At 46.2% G+C, this 17,928-nt stretch overlaps 5 protein-coding genes across 5 annotated transcripts; 4 read left to right on the forward strand and 1 right to left on the reverse strand.

The window, feature by feature from the left end:
* Positions 1 to 494: 494 nt before the first annotated feature.
* VTP01DRAFT_4529 (uncharacterized protein) lies at positions 495 to 1,421 on the forward strand (the record flags this gene model as incomplete). The annotated part of the gene is made up of 1 exon (XM_069383220.1): positions 495 to 1,421. The coding sequence occupies one exon, from the start codon at positions 495 to 497 to the stop codon at positions 1,419 to 1,421; it is 927 nt and encodes a 308-aa protein (XP_069243943.1).
* A 141-nt stretch (positions 1,422 to 1,562) lies between these two features.
* Positions 1,563 to 5,132, forward strand: VTP01DRAFT_4530 (uncharacterized protein; the record flags this gene model as incomplete). Its single annotated transcript, XM_069383222.1, has 15 exons — positions 1,563 to 1,724; positions 1,790 to 1,829; positions 1,916 to 2,018; positions 2,071 to 2,092; positions 2,152 to 2,303; positions 2,363 to 2,535; positions 2,595 to 2,663; positions 2,728 to 2,833; positions 2,893 to 3,046; positions 3,103 to 3,422; positions 3,484 to 3,878; positions 3,936 to 4,200; positions 4,263 to 4,348; positions 4,412 to 4,529; positions 4,589 to 5,132. The coding sequence occupies 15 exons, from the start codon at positions 1,563 to 1,565 to the stop codon at positions 5,130 to 5,132; spliced, it is 2,709 nt and encodes a 902-aa protein (XP_069243944.1).
* A 110-nt stretch (positions 5,133 to 5,242) lies between these two features.
* VTP01DRAFT_4531 (uncharacterized protein) lies at positions 5,243 to 7,427 on the forward strand (the record flags this gene model as incomplete). The annotated part of the gene is made up of 10 exons (XM_069383223.1): positions 5,243 to 5,504; positions 5,579 to 5,638; positions 5,708 to 5,975; positions 6,049 to 6,158; positions 6,227 to 6,290; positions 6,356 to 6,491; positions 6,546 to 6,648; positions 6,706 to 7,070; positions 7,137 to 7,203; positions 7,261 to 7,427. The coding sequence occupies 10 exons, from the start codon at positions 5,243 to 5,245 to the stop codon at positions 7,425 to 7,427; spliced, it is 1,602 nt and encodes a 533-aa protein (XP_069243945.1).
* A 244-nt stretch (positions 7,428 to 7,671) lies between these two features.
* On the forward strand, positions 7,672 to 16,527 carry VTP01DRAFT_4532 (uncharacterized protein; the record flags this gene model as incomplete). Its single annotated transcript, XM_069383224.1, has 12 exons — positions 7,672 to 7,819; positions 7,885 to 8,086; positions 8,153 to 8,712; positions 8,775 to 9,835; positions 9,897 to 10,086; positions 10,150 to 10,277; positions 10,339 to 10,525; positions 10,595 to 11,635; positions 11,710 to 11,828; positions 11,889 to 13,998; positions 14,070 to 16,129; positions 16,192 to 16,527. The coding sequence occupies 12 exons, from the start codon at positions 7,672 to 7,674 to the stop codon at positions 16,525 to 16,527; spliced, it is 8,142 nt and encodes a 2,713-aa protein (XP_069243946.1).
* A 472-nt stretch (positions 16,528 to 16,999) lies between these two features.
* VTP01DRAFT_4533 (uncharacterized protein) lies at positions 17,000 to 17,809 on the reverse strand (the record flags this gene model as incomplete). Its single annotated transcript, XM_069383225.1, has 3 exons — positions 17,000 to 17,469; positions 17,559 to 17,728; positions 17,790 to 17,809. The coding sequence occupies 3 exons, from the start codon at positions 17,807 to 17,809 to the stop codon at positions 17,000 to 17,002; spliced, it is 660 nt and encodes a 219-aa protein (XP_069243947.1).
* Positions 17,810 to 17,928: the final 119 nt, after the last annotated feature.

Consider the following 17,928-nt stretch of genomic DNA (forward strand, 5'->3'; position numbering starts at 1 on the left):
TATCGTTTGCAAGGGATCCAATGAGTGTAGGGCAAGCTCCTATTATCCAAGTTGTACTAAGGGAAAGTACAACAACGAATTGATTGCTTTCTGAGAATCTCATTAACTCTGTCAGACGACACAAGGTCACGCTGGTCGTCTGTATATAGCAGCAGCAGCACCTGGTTTTCGGAGAAGGCGTTGATTCGGAGAGTGCATTCCCAAATCCTTAATTGGGGTCAACTGCCGTGCGGTTGCAGAAATCAAACATCACCGCGCTCTGTTTCCCGATTTCGACAACTCCGTGACTATATGCTTTGATAATATATGTGAATACATCGCACGCTGCTCTTTCCATCATCTTCTCCTCCTCTATAGATCATCTTAAATGGAAGTGCCATCTGGTAGAACACAAGAGAAAGGATGGCTAGAATAATGACATCAATTCTCCTCCTCATTAGAACTCAGCTTTTTCGCGCTTTAGTGCATAAACTTGAGGGTTTTTGTTGGGCAATATGATCGCAGACTCCATCATCAAGACAGTGACGCCTCGCTTGCAGGAATGCAAGGTTTTGAACGAAACGGAAGTTATTGACCGTGTTCGCGAAATTGGCAGCGGCGATGTTAGCGAGGCCTTCTGCTGCACGTCAACCTCCTCGGGCAAGACCTTTTTTGTCAAAGTGTGCCGACCTACACGTGGTGGCCAGTCGCTCGACGAGATTGTCGATATGTTCAAAGCTGAAGCAAAGGGACTCAAGGCAATCGATGACACGAAAACCATTCGTGTACCGACTCCTTACGCTTACGGCGCGTTGGATGACGGAAGCGCGGGCTACCTTGCGCTCGAGTTCATAAAATTTGGAACCAAATATGGTGGAACAAGCAGCGTTCAACGCAAGCTGGGCGAACAACTTGCTGATCTTCATCTTGCCAAGGGCCCTGATAAATTTGGGTTTGAGGTAAACAACACGATCGGCAGCACGCCTCAGGACAATACCTGGTCATCCGATTGGGTGAGCTTCTGGCGTCGAAGGCTGGAGTACCAGTTTGAACTGGCCAAACGACACAAGCAATTAGCAGCTGCAGGCCAGGAGCTCCTGAGCCGTCTTGACACTTACTTTGAGGGCCTAGACATTAAACCGAGCTTGCTCCACGGAGACCTCTGGAGCGGCAACTGGTCCGTGGATGAGGAAGGTAATCCAGTTATCATGGACCCCGCAACCTACTATGGTCACTCAGAAGCTGACCTGGGTATAATGAGACTGTTTGGCGGATTAAACTCTGAATTTTACGATGCATACCATGCAAAGATCCCGAAGGCTCCAGGCTATGAAAAGAGAGTTAACATGTATGCATTGTACCATGCTCTCAATCACCTCAACATGTTTGGCTCTTCCTATCTTGGAACCTCCATGTCTTATCTATCAAAAGTTCTCGAATGAAGTCTCTAAACATTCTCTAACCATTTTTCATTGTATACCATTTGCTGTATATCTTGCTGATGCATACAAGTGGAGATATTCTGAGGGCATTGAAAAGCAGCGGAACAGAAGAGGGCATGATTTTTTCCACCACTGGCTTGAATGGTGCAGTGTCCTGACAACGATCTGGATACACTAGCTGACGCGATCGTGTCTAGCCCTGTAAAGTTACCTTTTGAGCTGGACAATGACGACAAAGTGCTTGTTCGGTCCACAGAGAACCTAAAGATATATTTGTTCTCTGATGGAAGGAAGATTATAAAAGTAAAGAAATGATGCTGATCGCCCACTGAGATTTGTTTTACTGATCCACGCATCCTTTTGAGCAGTGGACATTTGAAACTTTGAGGAAAAGGGTAGATTACATGGGTAACTTGCGGAAGAATGGATGCAGTAAAGTGAAAAAAGACCTCATAATCCTTATTCAAACTTTTGAATGAATTGCCTACTGCTAGTCGCGCAAAATCGTTCTTCCTCGCTGATGAACGATAGTTTGAATGGTGCATTGATCGAGCTTATCGTCGAATGCCTAGCATTCCATGAGAAAATTAATGACAGGTAAAACTAGCAGGAAAAATCGTTATAATCTTCCAACTTACCAATGTTTTAGTCTATACGAGATATTTTTACAGGTCGGGACCATCCTTTCAATGCATTTATTAGAGGGCTATGTAGACTTACTTAAGGATAGCTTGGTCTGGAATCTATACGCGTGTCGCAAGCTATCGTGGATTTTCTTATTCTCATCATCAATGAATTGGCAGCTGTTGCAATGCCGCATATCCATCGATTCCTCATACGAACCTTTGCAGAGGTGGGGAACCCGTTGCTTACAAATCCCATGCAAGTATTGAATGCTATCTCACACTTAAAGGCCATTGCTAACATACTAATGGCTACAGCGCATCGCTGGAAAACGATCAACAATCATACATCTTGCAGTTTGGAACTCGGTTGTTGGATTATATGCTTCAAGAACAGCCTGAAGTCTCTAGGCAATCGTTGCTAGCTGTATTCCAGCTATATATTGATTGCATTAATTTGGACTTGCCATGCTCGGATGAAGCTGATAATGGTATTTTGAAAAGACTAATATGCTACCATGACTTAGTATATTCATCTTGAAGACTACAGAAGACCTTCTCAAATATCAGCTGAGCTACTTGATGTCCCTGCCTCAATTGGCTCCAAAACTTTTTAACGGTGAGAGGCTGCATAATCACGAAAAGAACGTGGTTGCAACGATGGCTGATTCTCCTATTTTCAGAGTGCTGGGGCGATCTCTTCAAATCATTATTCGAGGAAAACAATTTCAGCAGGGCAATTAGATTCGAACGAGATAAACGCTACTCCCTCGTACATTTGCCCCCAGGGTACGTATCCATGTTTACATTGATCATCCAAAAGTGACTTACAGTATCTACCATGATAGCGAGAGAAAACATATGCTGGATGTGTTCGCTTCATGGTTATACAGCGTGGCGTTCGACTCGAATGGGCTAATAATGAAGCATGCATTAGATGTATGCATGTTAATGGATAGACTGGGTCATGACCCCGAGCTAGGACTTTCCACTTTAATTCCGGTATGTACCCGAAAGATACAATTACCAAGCCTAATTATTATCTAACTTTTGCTCAGTCTGGGGATAGGTCTATCATTGATGTTTTGCGTCCATCGTTCGAGCAACTAGATCTTTTACCGCCATCCATTGATCTGGTAGAATGGACGTTATCTACACTTTCAGCTAAAAATGCATCGAGGACGGTGGATGGATTGAAAATCCCAACGTTGCTAATGGAATTGAGTGTCATGCGAAGCGCAAACATCAATGGAGCAGCTGACACTCTGGTGCAGCTTATCACTCAGCTTGATGCAAGCGAAGCATCGAAAGAAAATGCTCGATACTTGATTCTTAACTTGGTCTCGGCTGCAGAAAGCAAATGGCCAGGCGTCTTCCAGTAAAGTAAACATCACCTTGAATTTTACCAAAAGTTGTTAACACTTTGCTGTATAATATAGAACAACATTGCAGCAAATTTTCTCCAAGGCTATGGCGATGCACATTGCAGATACTGAAGGATCAGCAAGCGTCAAGAAAATACTCACAAATTTGTCTATTTTGTTTGAGAACCCGTCCGATTCACATGCAGCAACGTACAATACTTTCAAGGCTTACGTTGCCGCTCACTGGCGCCAGATACTTTTATTATTCGTGAATCATCCATCAATGGAATGTAGAACACTGGGATACAAGGTGCTTTTACTTTCAGAATTGTGGAACTATGACAACCGGGGCGATCCAGCTGCCGTTTCGAAGCTCATGATGAATGCATGGTTCCGGCAAATGAAAGCCCGGTATTTATTATTCTCGCAAGAAGATGAAAAATCTGTTTTGGATGAACTTGAAAGCTTGAGCAAGTAGACACATGACCCGACTGCCCAGTTCTCGATTGTTAACGATATCCGTGTAGTTTGCAGCTGCTTCCATAATTTGGAGCTAGCAGGATGTATGCTAAACGCAGCCATTGACGGGCTTCTGGAAGGCGCTTTGGAGATTTTCCCGAGTGTGAACCTTGAAAGCCTCCAGCAAGAAAAGGTGGACCTACTATCAAAAATACGGCAAGGGCTCGGCGAGGAGCACGAAAATGGGTTGAGCATTATCCAGGGATACACCAATGCGAAGCAATTGAGACCGCCGCAATTCATTGTCTCTATCGATTTTATTGAAAAAGAGTTGTGAGTTCTTCCTAAATAGGACGAAACGTTTATATTTATAATCACTCAACAATCCTTTTCAGAGATATCCAGGATAAAATATACATTGAAAACATTACGAGAACTGCAAGGTTATTTTCAAGGCGTTTATCCGGGAAAATTCCAGATGGCAAGTAGTGAGAGTTGGCGAACAAATGAAGGGAACCTCACAACATCTAATGTTCAATAACAGAAAATTGGCATACTCTACATTCTAACGTCATAAAGTACCTATCATCCAGATGGGCTGCTACAACGACTTCGGTGGAAGCATATGATGCTGCGTTACCAACAGACATCCCAAATCCAAGGTGAGATACTGGAGAAGATCAGTTTGGAATCATAAATGCTAATATATTTTCCATTGTAGGGACATCACTATAGGGAATGCCTTCAAAGATCATCCAGCACTCTTCCTAGTACTAGAATATTGCGCCAGCGAATCCAATATTTCTGTAAGCGACATTACGCGAAGCATCCTTGTGTACGCCATTGCTTTCTGGCACATGGCTCAAGTCAACCAAGCGTTCACAGCGCTCAAGTATGCAACCCAGTTGGAAGAGACGATGCGTTTGGTGAACTTGCTGCGACCGGTGCTTCCGAATGCGATTGTCGACTGCAGTCGCCTGCTGCCTTTCATGTCTGCTCAAAACGTTGGTGATATTCTTTACAAAGCAATCTGGCCATGTGTACGTAGTCAACTGATAGTCATGGATATTCCCGGCCTTGCAGCCACCGCTACTTCAAGAACAACAGAGGAGGAGAAGCAAGCTCTCGAAAGCGAATGCAAGAGTCGGCTTTCGGTTATTTGCCAGCAGCGCTCGTCTGCATTGGCTTCTGCGCTGCCATGGCAGCAAGCTTTGGATAATATTTGCAAAGAGATGGGGTTATTACAACAAACCGTCGTGTGTTAATGCAGCAGCAGCAATAAATAAAGTATTCCTATACTCGGTGTTGCGGAAGATAGCTCCTTATCATCCATTCCTTTCTTGTCCCACCCACGGACTGACAAAAGAGTATAACTATGCAATGGCGCGCTCTCGTGATGCTACTCGTTGGCATCGCGACCATCTACTTGGTCAGTCTTGTGTCTAATCCACCTCTCCCGCGGCCGATGCATATATTTGCCTCGTATCCTGATCCTTCTGCAACAAGCCGATCGGAATCCAGCGAATTAATCTTGACGGTTGCGGGTAACAACCTCGTACAGACCACCTTTTGGTACGAGATACCTTCTCCAAACCGTATAAAGCATGGAATTGGGCCGATAAAGACGGGAGTAGCGGGTACAGTTATCTGCATAAAAGTCATGAAGTGTATACATGGAAACGCGCGCAACTAACACACACATCCAACTCAGGCAAAATTGAACAGAAGCAAATTGCATTGGATTCGATACACAGCAATTCTACCGACGGCAGTAAGAATACGTGCTAAGCTATACATGGGATATGCCACTAGACTGAATATGTCTGACATCATTTTGCAGCGTGGACAATAGCGTTTGAGCATTATGTTCAGGGACCGATCTCCAAAATCTCACGCGCTCCTCCGCCATCATCGAAGAAGCGACGACAGGAACGACGCCACTTTGGTGCCATGTACCATATCCTTAACGACGAAGATATTCAGCATATTGTGAGAATTTACTATCAGTCAACACCTCACGCACCATTCCTATTCAAAGATGTCGTCCTTCCAGGATCAACCTGGATCGATGCCTTCACGCTGGAGCAAGATCATATCCTGTATTCTCGGTAAAGTAGTCAAGCATGGACATTGAGAGAAGAGAGGTTTTCTGTATTTACACCTTTGCCTCATTTATGTTAGAGATCCTGATCAATACAAATTCCGGATCGCAGAGCTGCCATCCGACCTTTTACGATCGCCTCACTCGATGATACAACTGGAAAATACAATGCCAGGAGATCCTATCAAAAGTAGGCCACGACAATCGCATGCTCGTTTTTGAGTTCATATCTAGTATTAACCTCCAATGCATATGTAGAAGGCCATCAACCGAGATCCGCGCAGAAGCATAAATCAATTCTAGCAAAGATGCATTCTCCAAAGTAAGTTTTAATACAAATATTGTATATATTTCTAAGTTCTCAATGAAGAGGCACGGTGCTTAAAGTCCTGATACTTTCCGGGTTCTTTCCTTTGATGTGTACAAAACACCGTCAATTTTCCACATCAATGTCGCTCTGACGGATGGCAACCTGGCTAGCAACAATGTGGAATGGAAAGTCAGAGACCGGGGAACGTTTACTGTAAGCTACATTATATAGCAAGACTAAAGAAAGATCCCTGACCGTTATTTGCAGCCGAGTGTATACAGCGCGGACAATGTGCAATACATGACTTTTGCTGACGGTGCCCATTTCCGTCACGATCGAGTGGAAAAGAGTATGCCCAAAGCCGTCTTCGGTATGTTAAAGTTAACGATCACAACTAGAAAATGATCAAGACTGACAGTTACAGTAGCTCGCACCGAGGATGCCAAGACGATAGTTGTAGCCTACATCCAGAACGGATTCCTGACGTTTGATTACACAGATCGAGTGGATATCTTGCAGCACGATCGGGACGAAAGAAAGCATTTATACAAGGAGAATGGCGAGTTTTTGCCCGAGTACTACTTTTGGTTTGAAGAAGACTTGATGGCGCTGGATGAGACGGATATAGTAGGCATGGAAATCAACGAGCGAGGAAATTTGCTTGCAATGTGGACGCAGATCAATGCCTTGTACGTTTTCATGCGTGGGGAGAAACGCGATACGAACCCACACAATCGTGTTTCGCCCTTGACGTGGGAACTTGCAATGGTGGAAACTCGGTTAAGCTCTTCTGTAATTACATTGCACACATTTTCACTCTGTGAATGATTTATCTAAACTCTGCTATGCTTTATGTAGCCTATCAGCGCAGTCACCTTTTGGAATACCACTGTCGATGACAATACGGAACAGAGAAACTACATGGGTGAGTTCTTTTACGTTAAATATGCAACGCAAGAATTGTTAATGGTTGCAACGATAGCCGTATCACTCAAAAACCAAGAAACGCATGTGTATTGGTTGGATCAATTGGAGGAACCAAAGCATCCAGATATCTGGCATTTCGTTACTTCGCGGTGGGACATGCTTCTTGCAATGTCACTGTTGCTTTCAATGTTCGTATTCAGCGAATTACATCGACCATCATAACTAATTTTCCGCGAAATGTTGTGCATAATAAAAGTACATTTTATGTCACAGATGACCATTTTGTGGTTGATGACAATGCAAATGTTCTCGACAACAATGCGCGTGTCATACGGCGCGGCACTCCGTAGTGACTTGCTTTTTCGCTGCGGTCGCGACGGAGCCGCAGAAATTTCGGATTCTTGAAAAAGAGCCAAAAGGTGCCAAAGAGAGAGAGAGTGACTCGAAACCACTGCGGTGTCCACCAATGGCTGAAACGCAACAAGAGCAAAGAGGGGACACGTCCTGGCCAGAGTACATCAAAACCAGGGTTGTTTCAACCATAACGACCGCCCGCGTCTCAGATCGGCTCGAGTTCTTGCGCCACTCGCTGCTGATCCGGTTGCGTCGGAAAGGTACAGCTCAAGATCTCGAAAGAACCTATTGAAAGGATGCAGCGGTTGACGGTTAACATGTGTAGACTTGCCTCCGGAGGCATTGCCGATGCTTCTGCATCTCGTATTCTTGACTTACAACCGCTACCGGGATAGAGCGTCGCGCTTCGCTATCCTCGACGTATTGAGAGAACTGGATAACTGGAACCCGGAACTCTTCCAAAAGACATTTGTACCAATCGTTGTCAGAGAAGCTGAAAAGATTGGGAAACGCTCTGCGGCAACAGGGTATGCTTTTGATCGATAACAAAACGGTCCTTTATGTTTGCGCGCGCTAAGTGCTCTTCTTCTCAGCAATTGCATTACGCCTGACGGTGACAGATTCGTGCTACTGACTTGGGTTGACCTGCTCATCAGCAGAGCGCTCAAGCACACCGAGGATGCAAAGAATTCACTCCCGCTGAAGTCACTTGTTAACGCACAGGCTTTGTTGCTGGATTCATTGGCCACAAACGAGCGTAAAACAATCAAGCGCAGCGCATTTTCCGAAGCTAGACGCACCGTACGACAGAATGCATCAGCTATTCCTGATTTATTGGATATTGCATTATTGAATGCTCAGACTTGCAACCCATCCTACCGCAACGCGGTCCTCATTGGAACGATTATCGATTCGAGCATACGCTACAAAGGAAAAGAACCTAATGGACGAGCAATCATTGCAGACAACAAGGGCAAGTTGTCAGAATACTACATCAAAAATATCCTTTCTGCCAAAACCGTTGCTCCAATTGCTGTTTTGGATGCTTTCCGAGACTTTGTGCATGAATACATCACAGAAGAGGATTTCAAAAAGGATTACATCCCTGTCATTGAAAAGATGATGCTTCGTTCGCCTGAAGTTGCTATGCGAGGTAAAGAAGAGCACTTTCTATTGGAATAGGGAGAGATTACGACGGCTAACTGGAGCCTGCAGCTTTGGCTCGAATTGTTCCCGTCCTGAAGCTTGATCTTGCACCGATATTTGCGGAAAAATGGGTCGATACGTTGCTCAACCAGTTGCGATCAACATCAGGTACCGTGCGCGCTGCAGCTCTCGATTTATGGCGCGCTTTGGCCGCAGTTTGCAAAGACGAAAAATCACTCGTGGATATCTCGGCTCACGTAGCAAAACAGTTGACGACTGGAAAAGTGAGCTCCTGGGAGCATCGCGTGCTTACCTTTGATGCGCTTGCCTCGCTTGCTCAGACAGCCAAACCCGCAGTTAGCGAAAAAGCATTGGAAGGCTATCTGACGATGATCGCCAAAGAATCTAACGAGCAAGCAATGACATCGGCTATCGATGGTTTCGGACGTCACTTGATGGTGCTCATATACGACGACGCTTTCTGCGGTTCACACCAGGATGCTGTTACCAAAATTATCAAGGCGTCTGTAGACGGATTGAAATCTGCAAAGGCTCCTGCCAGAAAGGGATGGGCTGTGACTTTTGGCGACACTGTCTGGGCTCGACGTGAACCTGGCCAGACCTTGAGCAACAACGTTACGGGATATTTGCAAAACTTGTTCGCCACCTTTGACAAAATCGCAGAGAAACCGCTTGTATGGAAAGATGGCCCGTTGGAAGCTTATATCCTGGTTGGAACTTTGTCTGGTCGCATCCAGCAATGGCCTCAAGTTCCTCAAGGCGTTTTGGATTTGTTGAAGAAACACAGCTATCCATCGTCTTTGCTCGTTGCTGAACCTAAACCTAGCTTCTTGCTGTGGGACCGCATTTACACAAAGGTTCAATCGGCTTCGGAAGGATTGTGGTTGGTGCGCGCTTTGACCAGCTTGTTTGCGCGCGAGTCTGCAGAATCCTTGAAGAAGTCAGGCGCTGGAAATGTGGTAGCAAAGGCTTTGATCTATATATTAACGAGCCATCCAGAACATACAGTCCGAAACGCTGCGTATCGTGAAACCTCGGCGCTTGCAAAAGCTGATGCTGTCAAGTTAAGCTCCTTTGTGAAACCCGCATTGACACAGTGGTTGCTTGACGTAGGTTCCAATGCCCAAATTTAGGAAGATACATTTGTTTCGCTAACTGATAACGTCGCAGCTGGAACATCAAACGAAGGACTCCACCGCAATGATTTCGAGGAACGCCGAAACTTACAAGGAGAACATTGCTGTGTATCGCACAGCATGTATCCTTCGGGCCATCACGAGCTTCGACAGCGAGGTTCCTTTGGAAACAAGAGAAAAGGAAGTATTGGACTTGATGGTCCTTGCGCATCACAAATATATAGGTAATTGATACTGTTGTTGAACCACCCCTTCAAAAAGGAAATAACTTACATCAAATACGCTAGCATCACCAACGGACAAATATAACTGGATCACGTTGATGCAACTCGCTGGCGTGGACCCAGGAAAAGTGTGCAAAGATTTTTGGAAGGTTGTCGAACCATTGGAACACGTGTTTTCTAACAAGAAAAAAGTAAGCATTAGCAATCGGTTCCGCCATGTGGACGCAAGTTATTGACCTTGTTTCTTCATAGTCTGCCTTGTTTTACGATGCAGCCATTTCTGCAGTGTCGACCATTGCATTTATCAACCCAGAAGCTATCCAAGATTTCGTTGATTTCATCGAAAAGAGAGGACTTTTGGATCCTGCATTGATGAGCGGTATCGGAGAACTGGAGCGTATCATTTGGCAAACTCCAGAAGGTGTACTATGCGTAGACGGTATGTGCCCACTCTGATCCTTTATTATGTTTTTCGCTGAAGGCTTACTGGATTGTAAAAATTTTGCAGTGCTTAACAAGAACAAGAAGAATGTTGTGCAAAGCAAGAACAGAAAAGGTTTCGAAGACGAAAAGTGGGAGCAAGAAGTGCGCGAAGAACTTGCAAAGAAGAAGGGATTATCCACTGCGCAGAAATTAACTAAGGAGGAGCAAGCTGCAATGAATGCACAGCTGAAGAAGGAATCCAAGATTCGAGAACAAGTGCAAGGCGTCTACGACAAGGTTGTGATGGGTTTGGATATCGTCCGTGCTGTCATGAAGGGCAACCAAGAGTTTGAAGATAACGTTTTGGCAGAATACATTGAGCTTGTTCTCGACATTGGCCGCAGCAAAGCTGGTGTTTTGGTGGGCGACAAGTACGTTGACACTTATCTTGCTCTTGGCTCTTGCCTGGATGAAAGCGTCCATCCGATCCGCGAGGCCATTGGTATCGCTACTCTGCGAACCAGCAACATCTCTCCTATTCCCTCCAGATGGCTCGATGAACCTCTGCCAGACCTAGTTACTCGTATCCTTTACCGTTTACGTTTCGTGACTGAAACTCAATCCTTATCGCCTCCATCATTCAGCTACTGTTTGCCTCTTCTCGAGCAAGTGATTACACAAGGAGGTTTCGGCAGTGAGGATGAGAGTAAGACTGAACAAGTTGTCATGGCCACGGATGTTATTGGCTTCCATTGTTCCTTGGGCGATTCTTTGTTTAATCTCACAAAAACCATGTTTGCCTCGTTGCTGCATTGTATCAAGGAATATCCTCAAGTCAGAAAGAATGCTAAGTCTTCCTTGGAAGTCTTGGCGTCCGGTCAAGACGATTCAAATGATGAACGGGATATCAAGGTGCTCCTTCAAGGTACACTGTCTGACGAGTCTGCAGTCCGCAGCGCTGCTCTCGAATGCTTGCTTCACTTTGATCTGGACAACCAAAAGACATTGCATGAACTATACTTGGGCAAGTTTGATGACTATGAAGAAAATGCAGCCCTGGCTATCGAATGCTTTGGAGATCGTGAATTGGATGCTTCGTACACCCAGCAAATGCTCACCTATGTTGGTAAGTAACTCCTTGATTTCTACATTTATTGAGATTGTACTTGAACTGACCATAATCATTTATTGTTTTTAAAGTCGCCGATTCTACGTATCTACGCACTGCTGGCAGCAAAGCTCTCGCAAGCTTGCTCGAAGGTGAAGGCGATGGTCCTCTTGACACCCTTGATTCGATCTACAAGTTATACAAGAAGAAGGTAAATTTTTCAATTTATATGCGAGGTTAAAAGTCTCAGTGGTATTGACGAAGTTGCTAGGCTGGTCCTTTGGATCCTGAATATGACCAATTTGGTATGGTTATCCCCGAAACGGTGAACAGAAAGGACCCATGGGAAGCTCGCGTCGGTCTAGCATTGACGCTCAAGGCTGCTTCGAAATCGCTCTCTTTAAAGCACTTCCCCGGTGTGTTCGACTTTTTGATTACCGAAGAGGCATTGGGTGACCGCCATGAAAACGTTCGCAAAGAAATGCTGGAAGCTGGCCTCGCTCTTGTAAAGGAATATTGTGCTGAAGGACAGAGCGTCGATGCGCTCTTGACAATCTTTGAATCATATCTGAACAAGCAAGCACCTGACAACGAAACCCACGATTACATCCGCCAGAGCGTAGTCATTCTATACGGTGCCGCGGCAGGCTATCTTGAAGAGGGTGATCCTAAGATGCAGACAGCCATCGATAAGTTGATTGGAACTCTGGATACGCCCTCTGAAGTCGTCCAAAGCGCTGTAGCGGATTGCTTGCCTCCACTTATCAAGAAGAACAAGGATGCAGTTCCGCAATACATTGAATCATTGCTGGACAAGCTTGTCAACGGAGAGAAATACGCACATCGTCGAGGTGCTGCTTACGGTCTCGCCGGTGTTGTCAAGGGCCGCGGTATCACTGCATTGAAAGAATGCAACGTCATGGCATCACTCAAGGATGCTGTGGATAACAAAAAGATGTATCAGCACAGACAGGGTGCATTGTTTGCTTTTGAAACCTTCTCAGCAGCTTTGGGTCGATTGTTCGAACCATACATTATCCAGATCATCCCACTTTTGCTCGTCTGCTTTAGCGACTCCAACGCTGAGGTTCGAGAAGCCGCTGCCGATGCCGCAAGAGTTATCATGAGCAAGATCAGTGGACACTGTGTCAAGCTTATTCTTCCTTCTATCCTGGCTGGTCTGGAAGAGCGTCAGTGGCGTACCAAGAAAGCATCCGTGGAATTGCTCGGTGCAACAGCTTACTGTGCTCCCAAGCAATTGTCTGTTTCCCTTCCAACTATTATCCCTCGCATCACTGAAGTCCTGGCCGACACGCACTCCCAGGTTCAAGCTGCAGCGAACCGCTCTCTTCAGCTCTTTGGAGAGGTTATCAGCAACCCTGAAATCCAGAAACTTGTTCCTGTACTTCTCGATGCTTTGAGTGATCCTAACCGCAAGACAATGACCGCATTGACAGCCCTTTTGCATACATCCTTTGTACACTACATTGATCCACCCTCCTTGGCTCTCGTTATGCCTATCCTTGAACGCGGTCTCAGAGAGCGTGGTACTGATATCAAGACAAAAGCTACACAGATCGTTGGTAACATGGCTTCACTGACCGACCAACGAGACTTGATTCCCTATCTTCCCGTGCTGCTCCCCGGCGTCAAGCAAGTTCTCGTCGACCCTGTCCCTGAAGCTCGCGGCACAGCTGCTAAAGCATTGGGTGGCCTTGTTGAGAAACTGGGAGAAGAGAACTTCCCTGAACTTGTGGATGAATTGCTCGGTACGCTCAAGTCCGAAATGGGTGGTGTTGATCGACAGGGTGCTGCTCAAGGTCTGTCTGAAGTACTCGCAGGTCTTGGTTTGGAACGTCTCGATGCTCTCCTGCCAGAAATCATTGCCAATGCAGACTCTCCTCGCTCGTATGTCAGAGAAGGTTTCATTTCCTTGCTTATCTACTTGCCGGCCACCTTTGGCGGCCGTTTCCAGCCCTATCTTGGCCGCATCATTCCACCTATCCTCATGGGTCTCGCGGACGAGTCAGAATTTGTGCGCGATGCCTCTTTGCGTGCTGGTCGCATGATCGTCACCAACTATGCTACCAAGGCCGTCGATCTCTTGCTGCCTGAACTTGAAAAGGGATTATTTGACAACAACTGGCGTATTCGACAGAGCTCAGTCCAGTTGGTCGGTGATCTTCTTTACCGCATTACAGGTATCGCCAGTCCCAAGAACACCTTGCAAGCACTTGGCAACATGGAAGAAATCAAAGACGAAGACGTCGTGGAAGAAGATTACAGCACCGGCGAGGCCAAGAAGAAGCAATTAGTGGATATTCTTGGCAAAGAAAGAAGAGATCGCATCCTCGCGGCTCTTTACATCATTCGCCAGGACAGTAAGTATTCATTTGCTTATCCTTTATTTACTTATATTTCTGTGTACATTTGCTAACTTGTAAACGTTAAGCTTCTGGTATCGTACGACATGCTTCTTTGCAGGTCTGGAAGACATTGGTCTCCAACACTCCTCGCACTCTCAAGGAAATTCTTCCTGTCATGATGTCTTTGATCATCAAAAACTTGGCCAGCAACAGTTACGAGCAACGAACCGTTGCTGCACGTACCTTGGGCGAACTGGTACGCAAATTAGGAGACGGTATTCTTGCGGAAATCCTGCCTATTCTGGAGGATGGCATGTCCTCGCCTGATGAGGATACTCGACAGGGTGTCACTGTTGCTTTCAGCGAGATCATGACTACAGCTGGCAAGGTACAAATCTTGGACTTTGCCGACGAAATTATTCCTGTTATCCGCAAAGCTCTCGGCGATTCTTCTGAAGAAGTTCGAGAAGCTGCTGCGCAAGCATTCGATACCTTGCACCAAAACGTTGGCTCGCGAGCCATCGACGAAATCCTGCCGGCTCTGCTCAACCAGCTTCAGTCATCTGACGAGTCCTCCGTGTATGCGTTGTCTGCACTCAAGGAAATCATGGCTGTCCGCGCCAACGTGGTTTTCCCTGTCCTTATCCCTACTCTAATCACTGTACCTATCAGCGCCTTCAATGCACGTGCGCTAGCATCGCTTGTCACCGTCGCGGGCTCTGCATTGAACCGACGTCTCACGGGTATCCTTTCAGCCATTGTGGAATCGCGCATTGTGGTACAAGACGAAGACACGCAGAAAGAATTGGCTAACACGACTGAGGCGCTTCTGTTATCTGTTGACGAGGAAGATGGTATGCACACCTTGATTGCGACTCTGCAAGAGTACGCTCGCAGCGACAGACCCGAGAAGCGTGCAGTTGCATGCGACATCACGGCAACGTTGTATTCCGAGACTAAATTGGATGCATCCGCCTATGTGGCAGACTGGTTCGGTATCCTTGTATCACTTTTAGGCGATCGCACCGACTCGGTTGTCAAGGCCGCGTGGAATGCACTCAGTGCACTCAGCAAGTCTGTCAAGAAGGACGATTTCGAAGAATTGGTCGTCCCCGTTCGCCGCGCAGTACGCAGCGTTGGCGTTGCTGGCACGGACGTTCCTGGCTTCTGCCTGCCCAAGGGCATCAGCCCGCTTTTGCCGATCTTTTTGCAAGGACTCATGTTTGGTTCGACTGCCAACCGCGAACAATCTGCGTTGGGTGTGGGTGATTTGATCAGCCGAACTTCTGCAGATGCGCTTAAGCCATTTGTTACGCAAATCACGGGTCCTCTTATCCGCATTGTCGGTGATCGATACCCGCCTCAAGTGAAAGCCGCTATTTTGCAGACCTTGAGCCAGCTGCTTACCAAGGTGCCTATGCATCTCAAACCATTCCTTCCTCAACTCCAACGCACGTTTATCAAGTCTCTTTCCGACCAAACCAGCGCTGTCGTCCGATCGAGAGCAGCTGCGGCGCTCGGTATCCTCATCACGCTGCAAACTCGCGTTGATCCTCTTGTGTCGGAGCTCGTGTCTGGTATCCGCACGAGCGAACCTGGCGTGAAGGAGACGATGATGGATGCTTTGCAGAACGTTGTAGCTAAGGCCGGCGCAGACATGAGCGATGTTTCCAAGCGCGGAGTCATGTCTGTTGTTGCAGAAGGATTAGCAGATAATGCAGAATCTGGTATGATGGTTAGCGCAGGTCGCCTACTCGGCAGCATTTCAAAGGCACTCGCGTTGGAGGATGCCAAACCTATTGTGCAAGAGCACGTCGTATCTGAGACGGCACCGACATACGGTGCTCTCCTTGCAGTCAATGCTATCCTTGTAGACGCGCCTACATTGTTGGAAGACCTGGATTTCGTGGAACCTGTACTCGAACGTATCCTGAACAACATGGATAGCGGAAAAGCCGGCATCCCCGAAGCTGCAATCACTGCTGCCGGCAAGTTCTTGCTCACCGAGTACTACCAGAACGAAGATATCATCAAGCGACTGGTGGAGGGTCTCATTCAAGTCATTGGTAACAACAATGCTGGTCTCGGAGAAGCCAAACGCATGGCGTTGGTTGTTCTCCGTGCCGTAGGCAGAAAGAATGCCGATGTAAGTGTAGACATCCTTTTACATTTGGAGAAAAATTGGATTAATTGTTGGGAAATCTGTAGCTCTTGGAGCCCTACCTGGACAAGCTTGTGCCTGTCATGATGGTGTGCGTTCGCGACCGCAACATCCCTGTCAAGCTCACAGCCGAGCGAGCTTTGCTGTACACACTGCAGCTCCACGCTGGCACTGCCGTGTACGAGAGATATCTAGCATCTGTGGATAGCACCACGCAAAAGCAAGTATCGGATTACCACCGACGTATTCTCACAAAGCTGGCGCAGCAAGAGCAACAGCGTGTAAGCATACTGCATGGTGGACCGGATGAGGAGGCGGAAGAGGAGGATTCCGAAGTCTGGCAAGTAGGCTCGATTGCAAAGTTCGAAGAGGAAGAGGATTAGATGATGATGACACCCCTTTTGTTGTTGTTGTAATGTACCATAAATAAATTGAAATACTTAGAAAGCATCTTGGCGCAATTAAGCATGAACCCCAAGTGGATTTAACCTGTGCTATCCTCCCAGTAACGGTATCTGGATTATAGAGATCTATGAAGCAAGTCTCATACAAGAAAGCGTGCTTTGATGATACTTTATTTCTTTTCCTTTGCAAAAAAAGCAGCAGAACACAGGTGCGGATGGAGAGTGTGTTTGTGTGTTGTGTGTGACTGACATTTGAATAAAGTAGGTAGCAAGAAAGCACAGTTAGAGAGACCAGAAGAGAAAAGAAAAAGAAAAGAAAGAAAAAGGTTAAGTTTGTGAGTATATATATGTGTGTGTGGGTTTTTGTTGTTTCGTACGTTGGTGCATCTTGTTGGTTGCGAGTTTGTGTGTATGGGATCTTTACAGATTGTGTAATCAAAGGTATATATCATTAGGATATCACGCCGTTCTTGATCATAATGTCAATCAATTCCTGCAACGGTTGAGTGTCCTTTTTGTCGAGGAGGTTGAATTCTCGGGAAAACGAAATGAAATGTGCAAACAGAGAGTTAAAGTGCGGTTCTTCGTTGAGGGACAAGATTTTATCATAGTGATGGTGATAAATATGAGCAAACAGTCGGAACAGCTGTCCAAATATCTGTCTCACGATGGTTGGAAACTCTCTTGGGAATTCTCGTCCTCCTTTGGTTGGGAATACAGCCTCGTCGTTCAGCATGTTTTGTATACTCGTTGCCATGTAGTCAATGTACTGAGGTGCTGGCAGCTTGATCTTTTTGGACTGTGCATCTGACCACGTGTACTCGACACCAGGTCCGGCAGACATGGTCGGGCAGGTCTGTGAAGTGCAAAAGTCGGTTATGGATCCGTAAAACATGTTGATATAGTTAAAGAATTCAAAAGCTAATTATGGCAGTTATAAAGTAAGTACTACAGTGACCAACTTACATACGCACACACGCGCAAAAAAAAGAAACTTTCTGCATACTTACTGTTGAATGCAAGCCATTCATTGATATCGACGTACTTGGGAAGCTCAATGATCGTTTTGAAATTGCCCTTTACGAGCATGTGCGTCACATAGGGGTAGCATAGAAATAATGGTTTGGATTGCAAAGATGGCGATGATTTCGGCTTGCTTGCTTTGCGCTTGCTTCCGAGACTATTAAACCGACGTAAGATTAGCTTCACCGTCACCAATGTGTAAGTATGTCAAGCCATACCCAAAGCTCAAAAAGCTCATTGCTGATGAAGGTAGAAAAAAATGTGTGTGGTACCTGGTGCTGCGGGTGAAAGGCCGAAGAGAAGCAGGAATCAGTTTTTCCTCCCCGCCGAAACTTTTTTGCTTGGATGACGAAAAAA

The sequence above is a fragment of the Rhizomucor pusillus genome, assembly GCF_041956525.1.
Source record: "Rhizomucor pusillus strain CBS 183.67 unplaced genomic scaffold VTP01scaffold_2, whole genome shotgun sequence".
Classification (NCBI taxonomy): domain Eukaryota; kingdom Fungi; phylum Mucoromycota; class Mucoromycetes; order Mucorales; family Lichtheimiaceae; genus Rhizomucor; species Rhizomucor pusillus.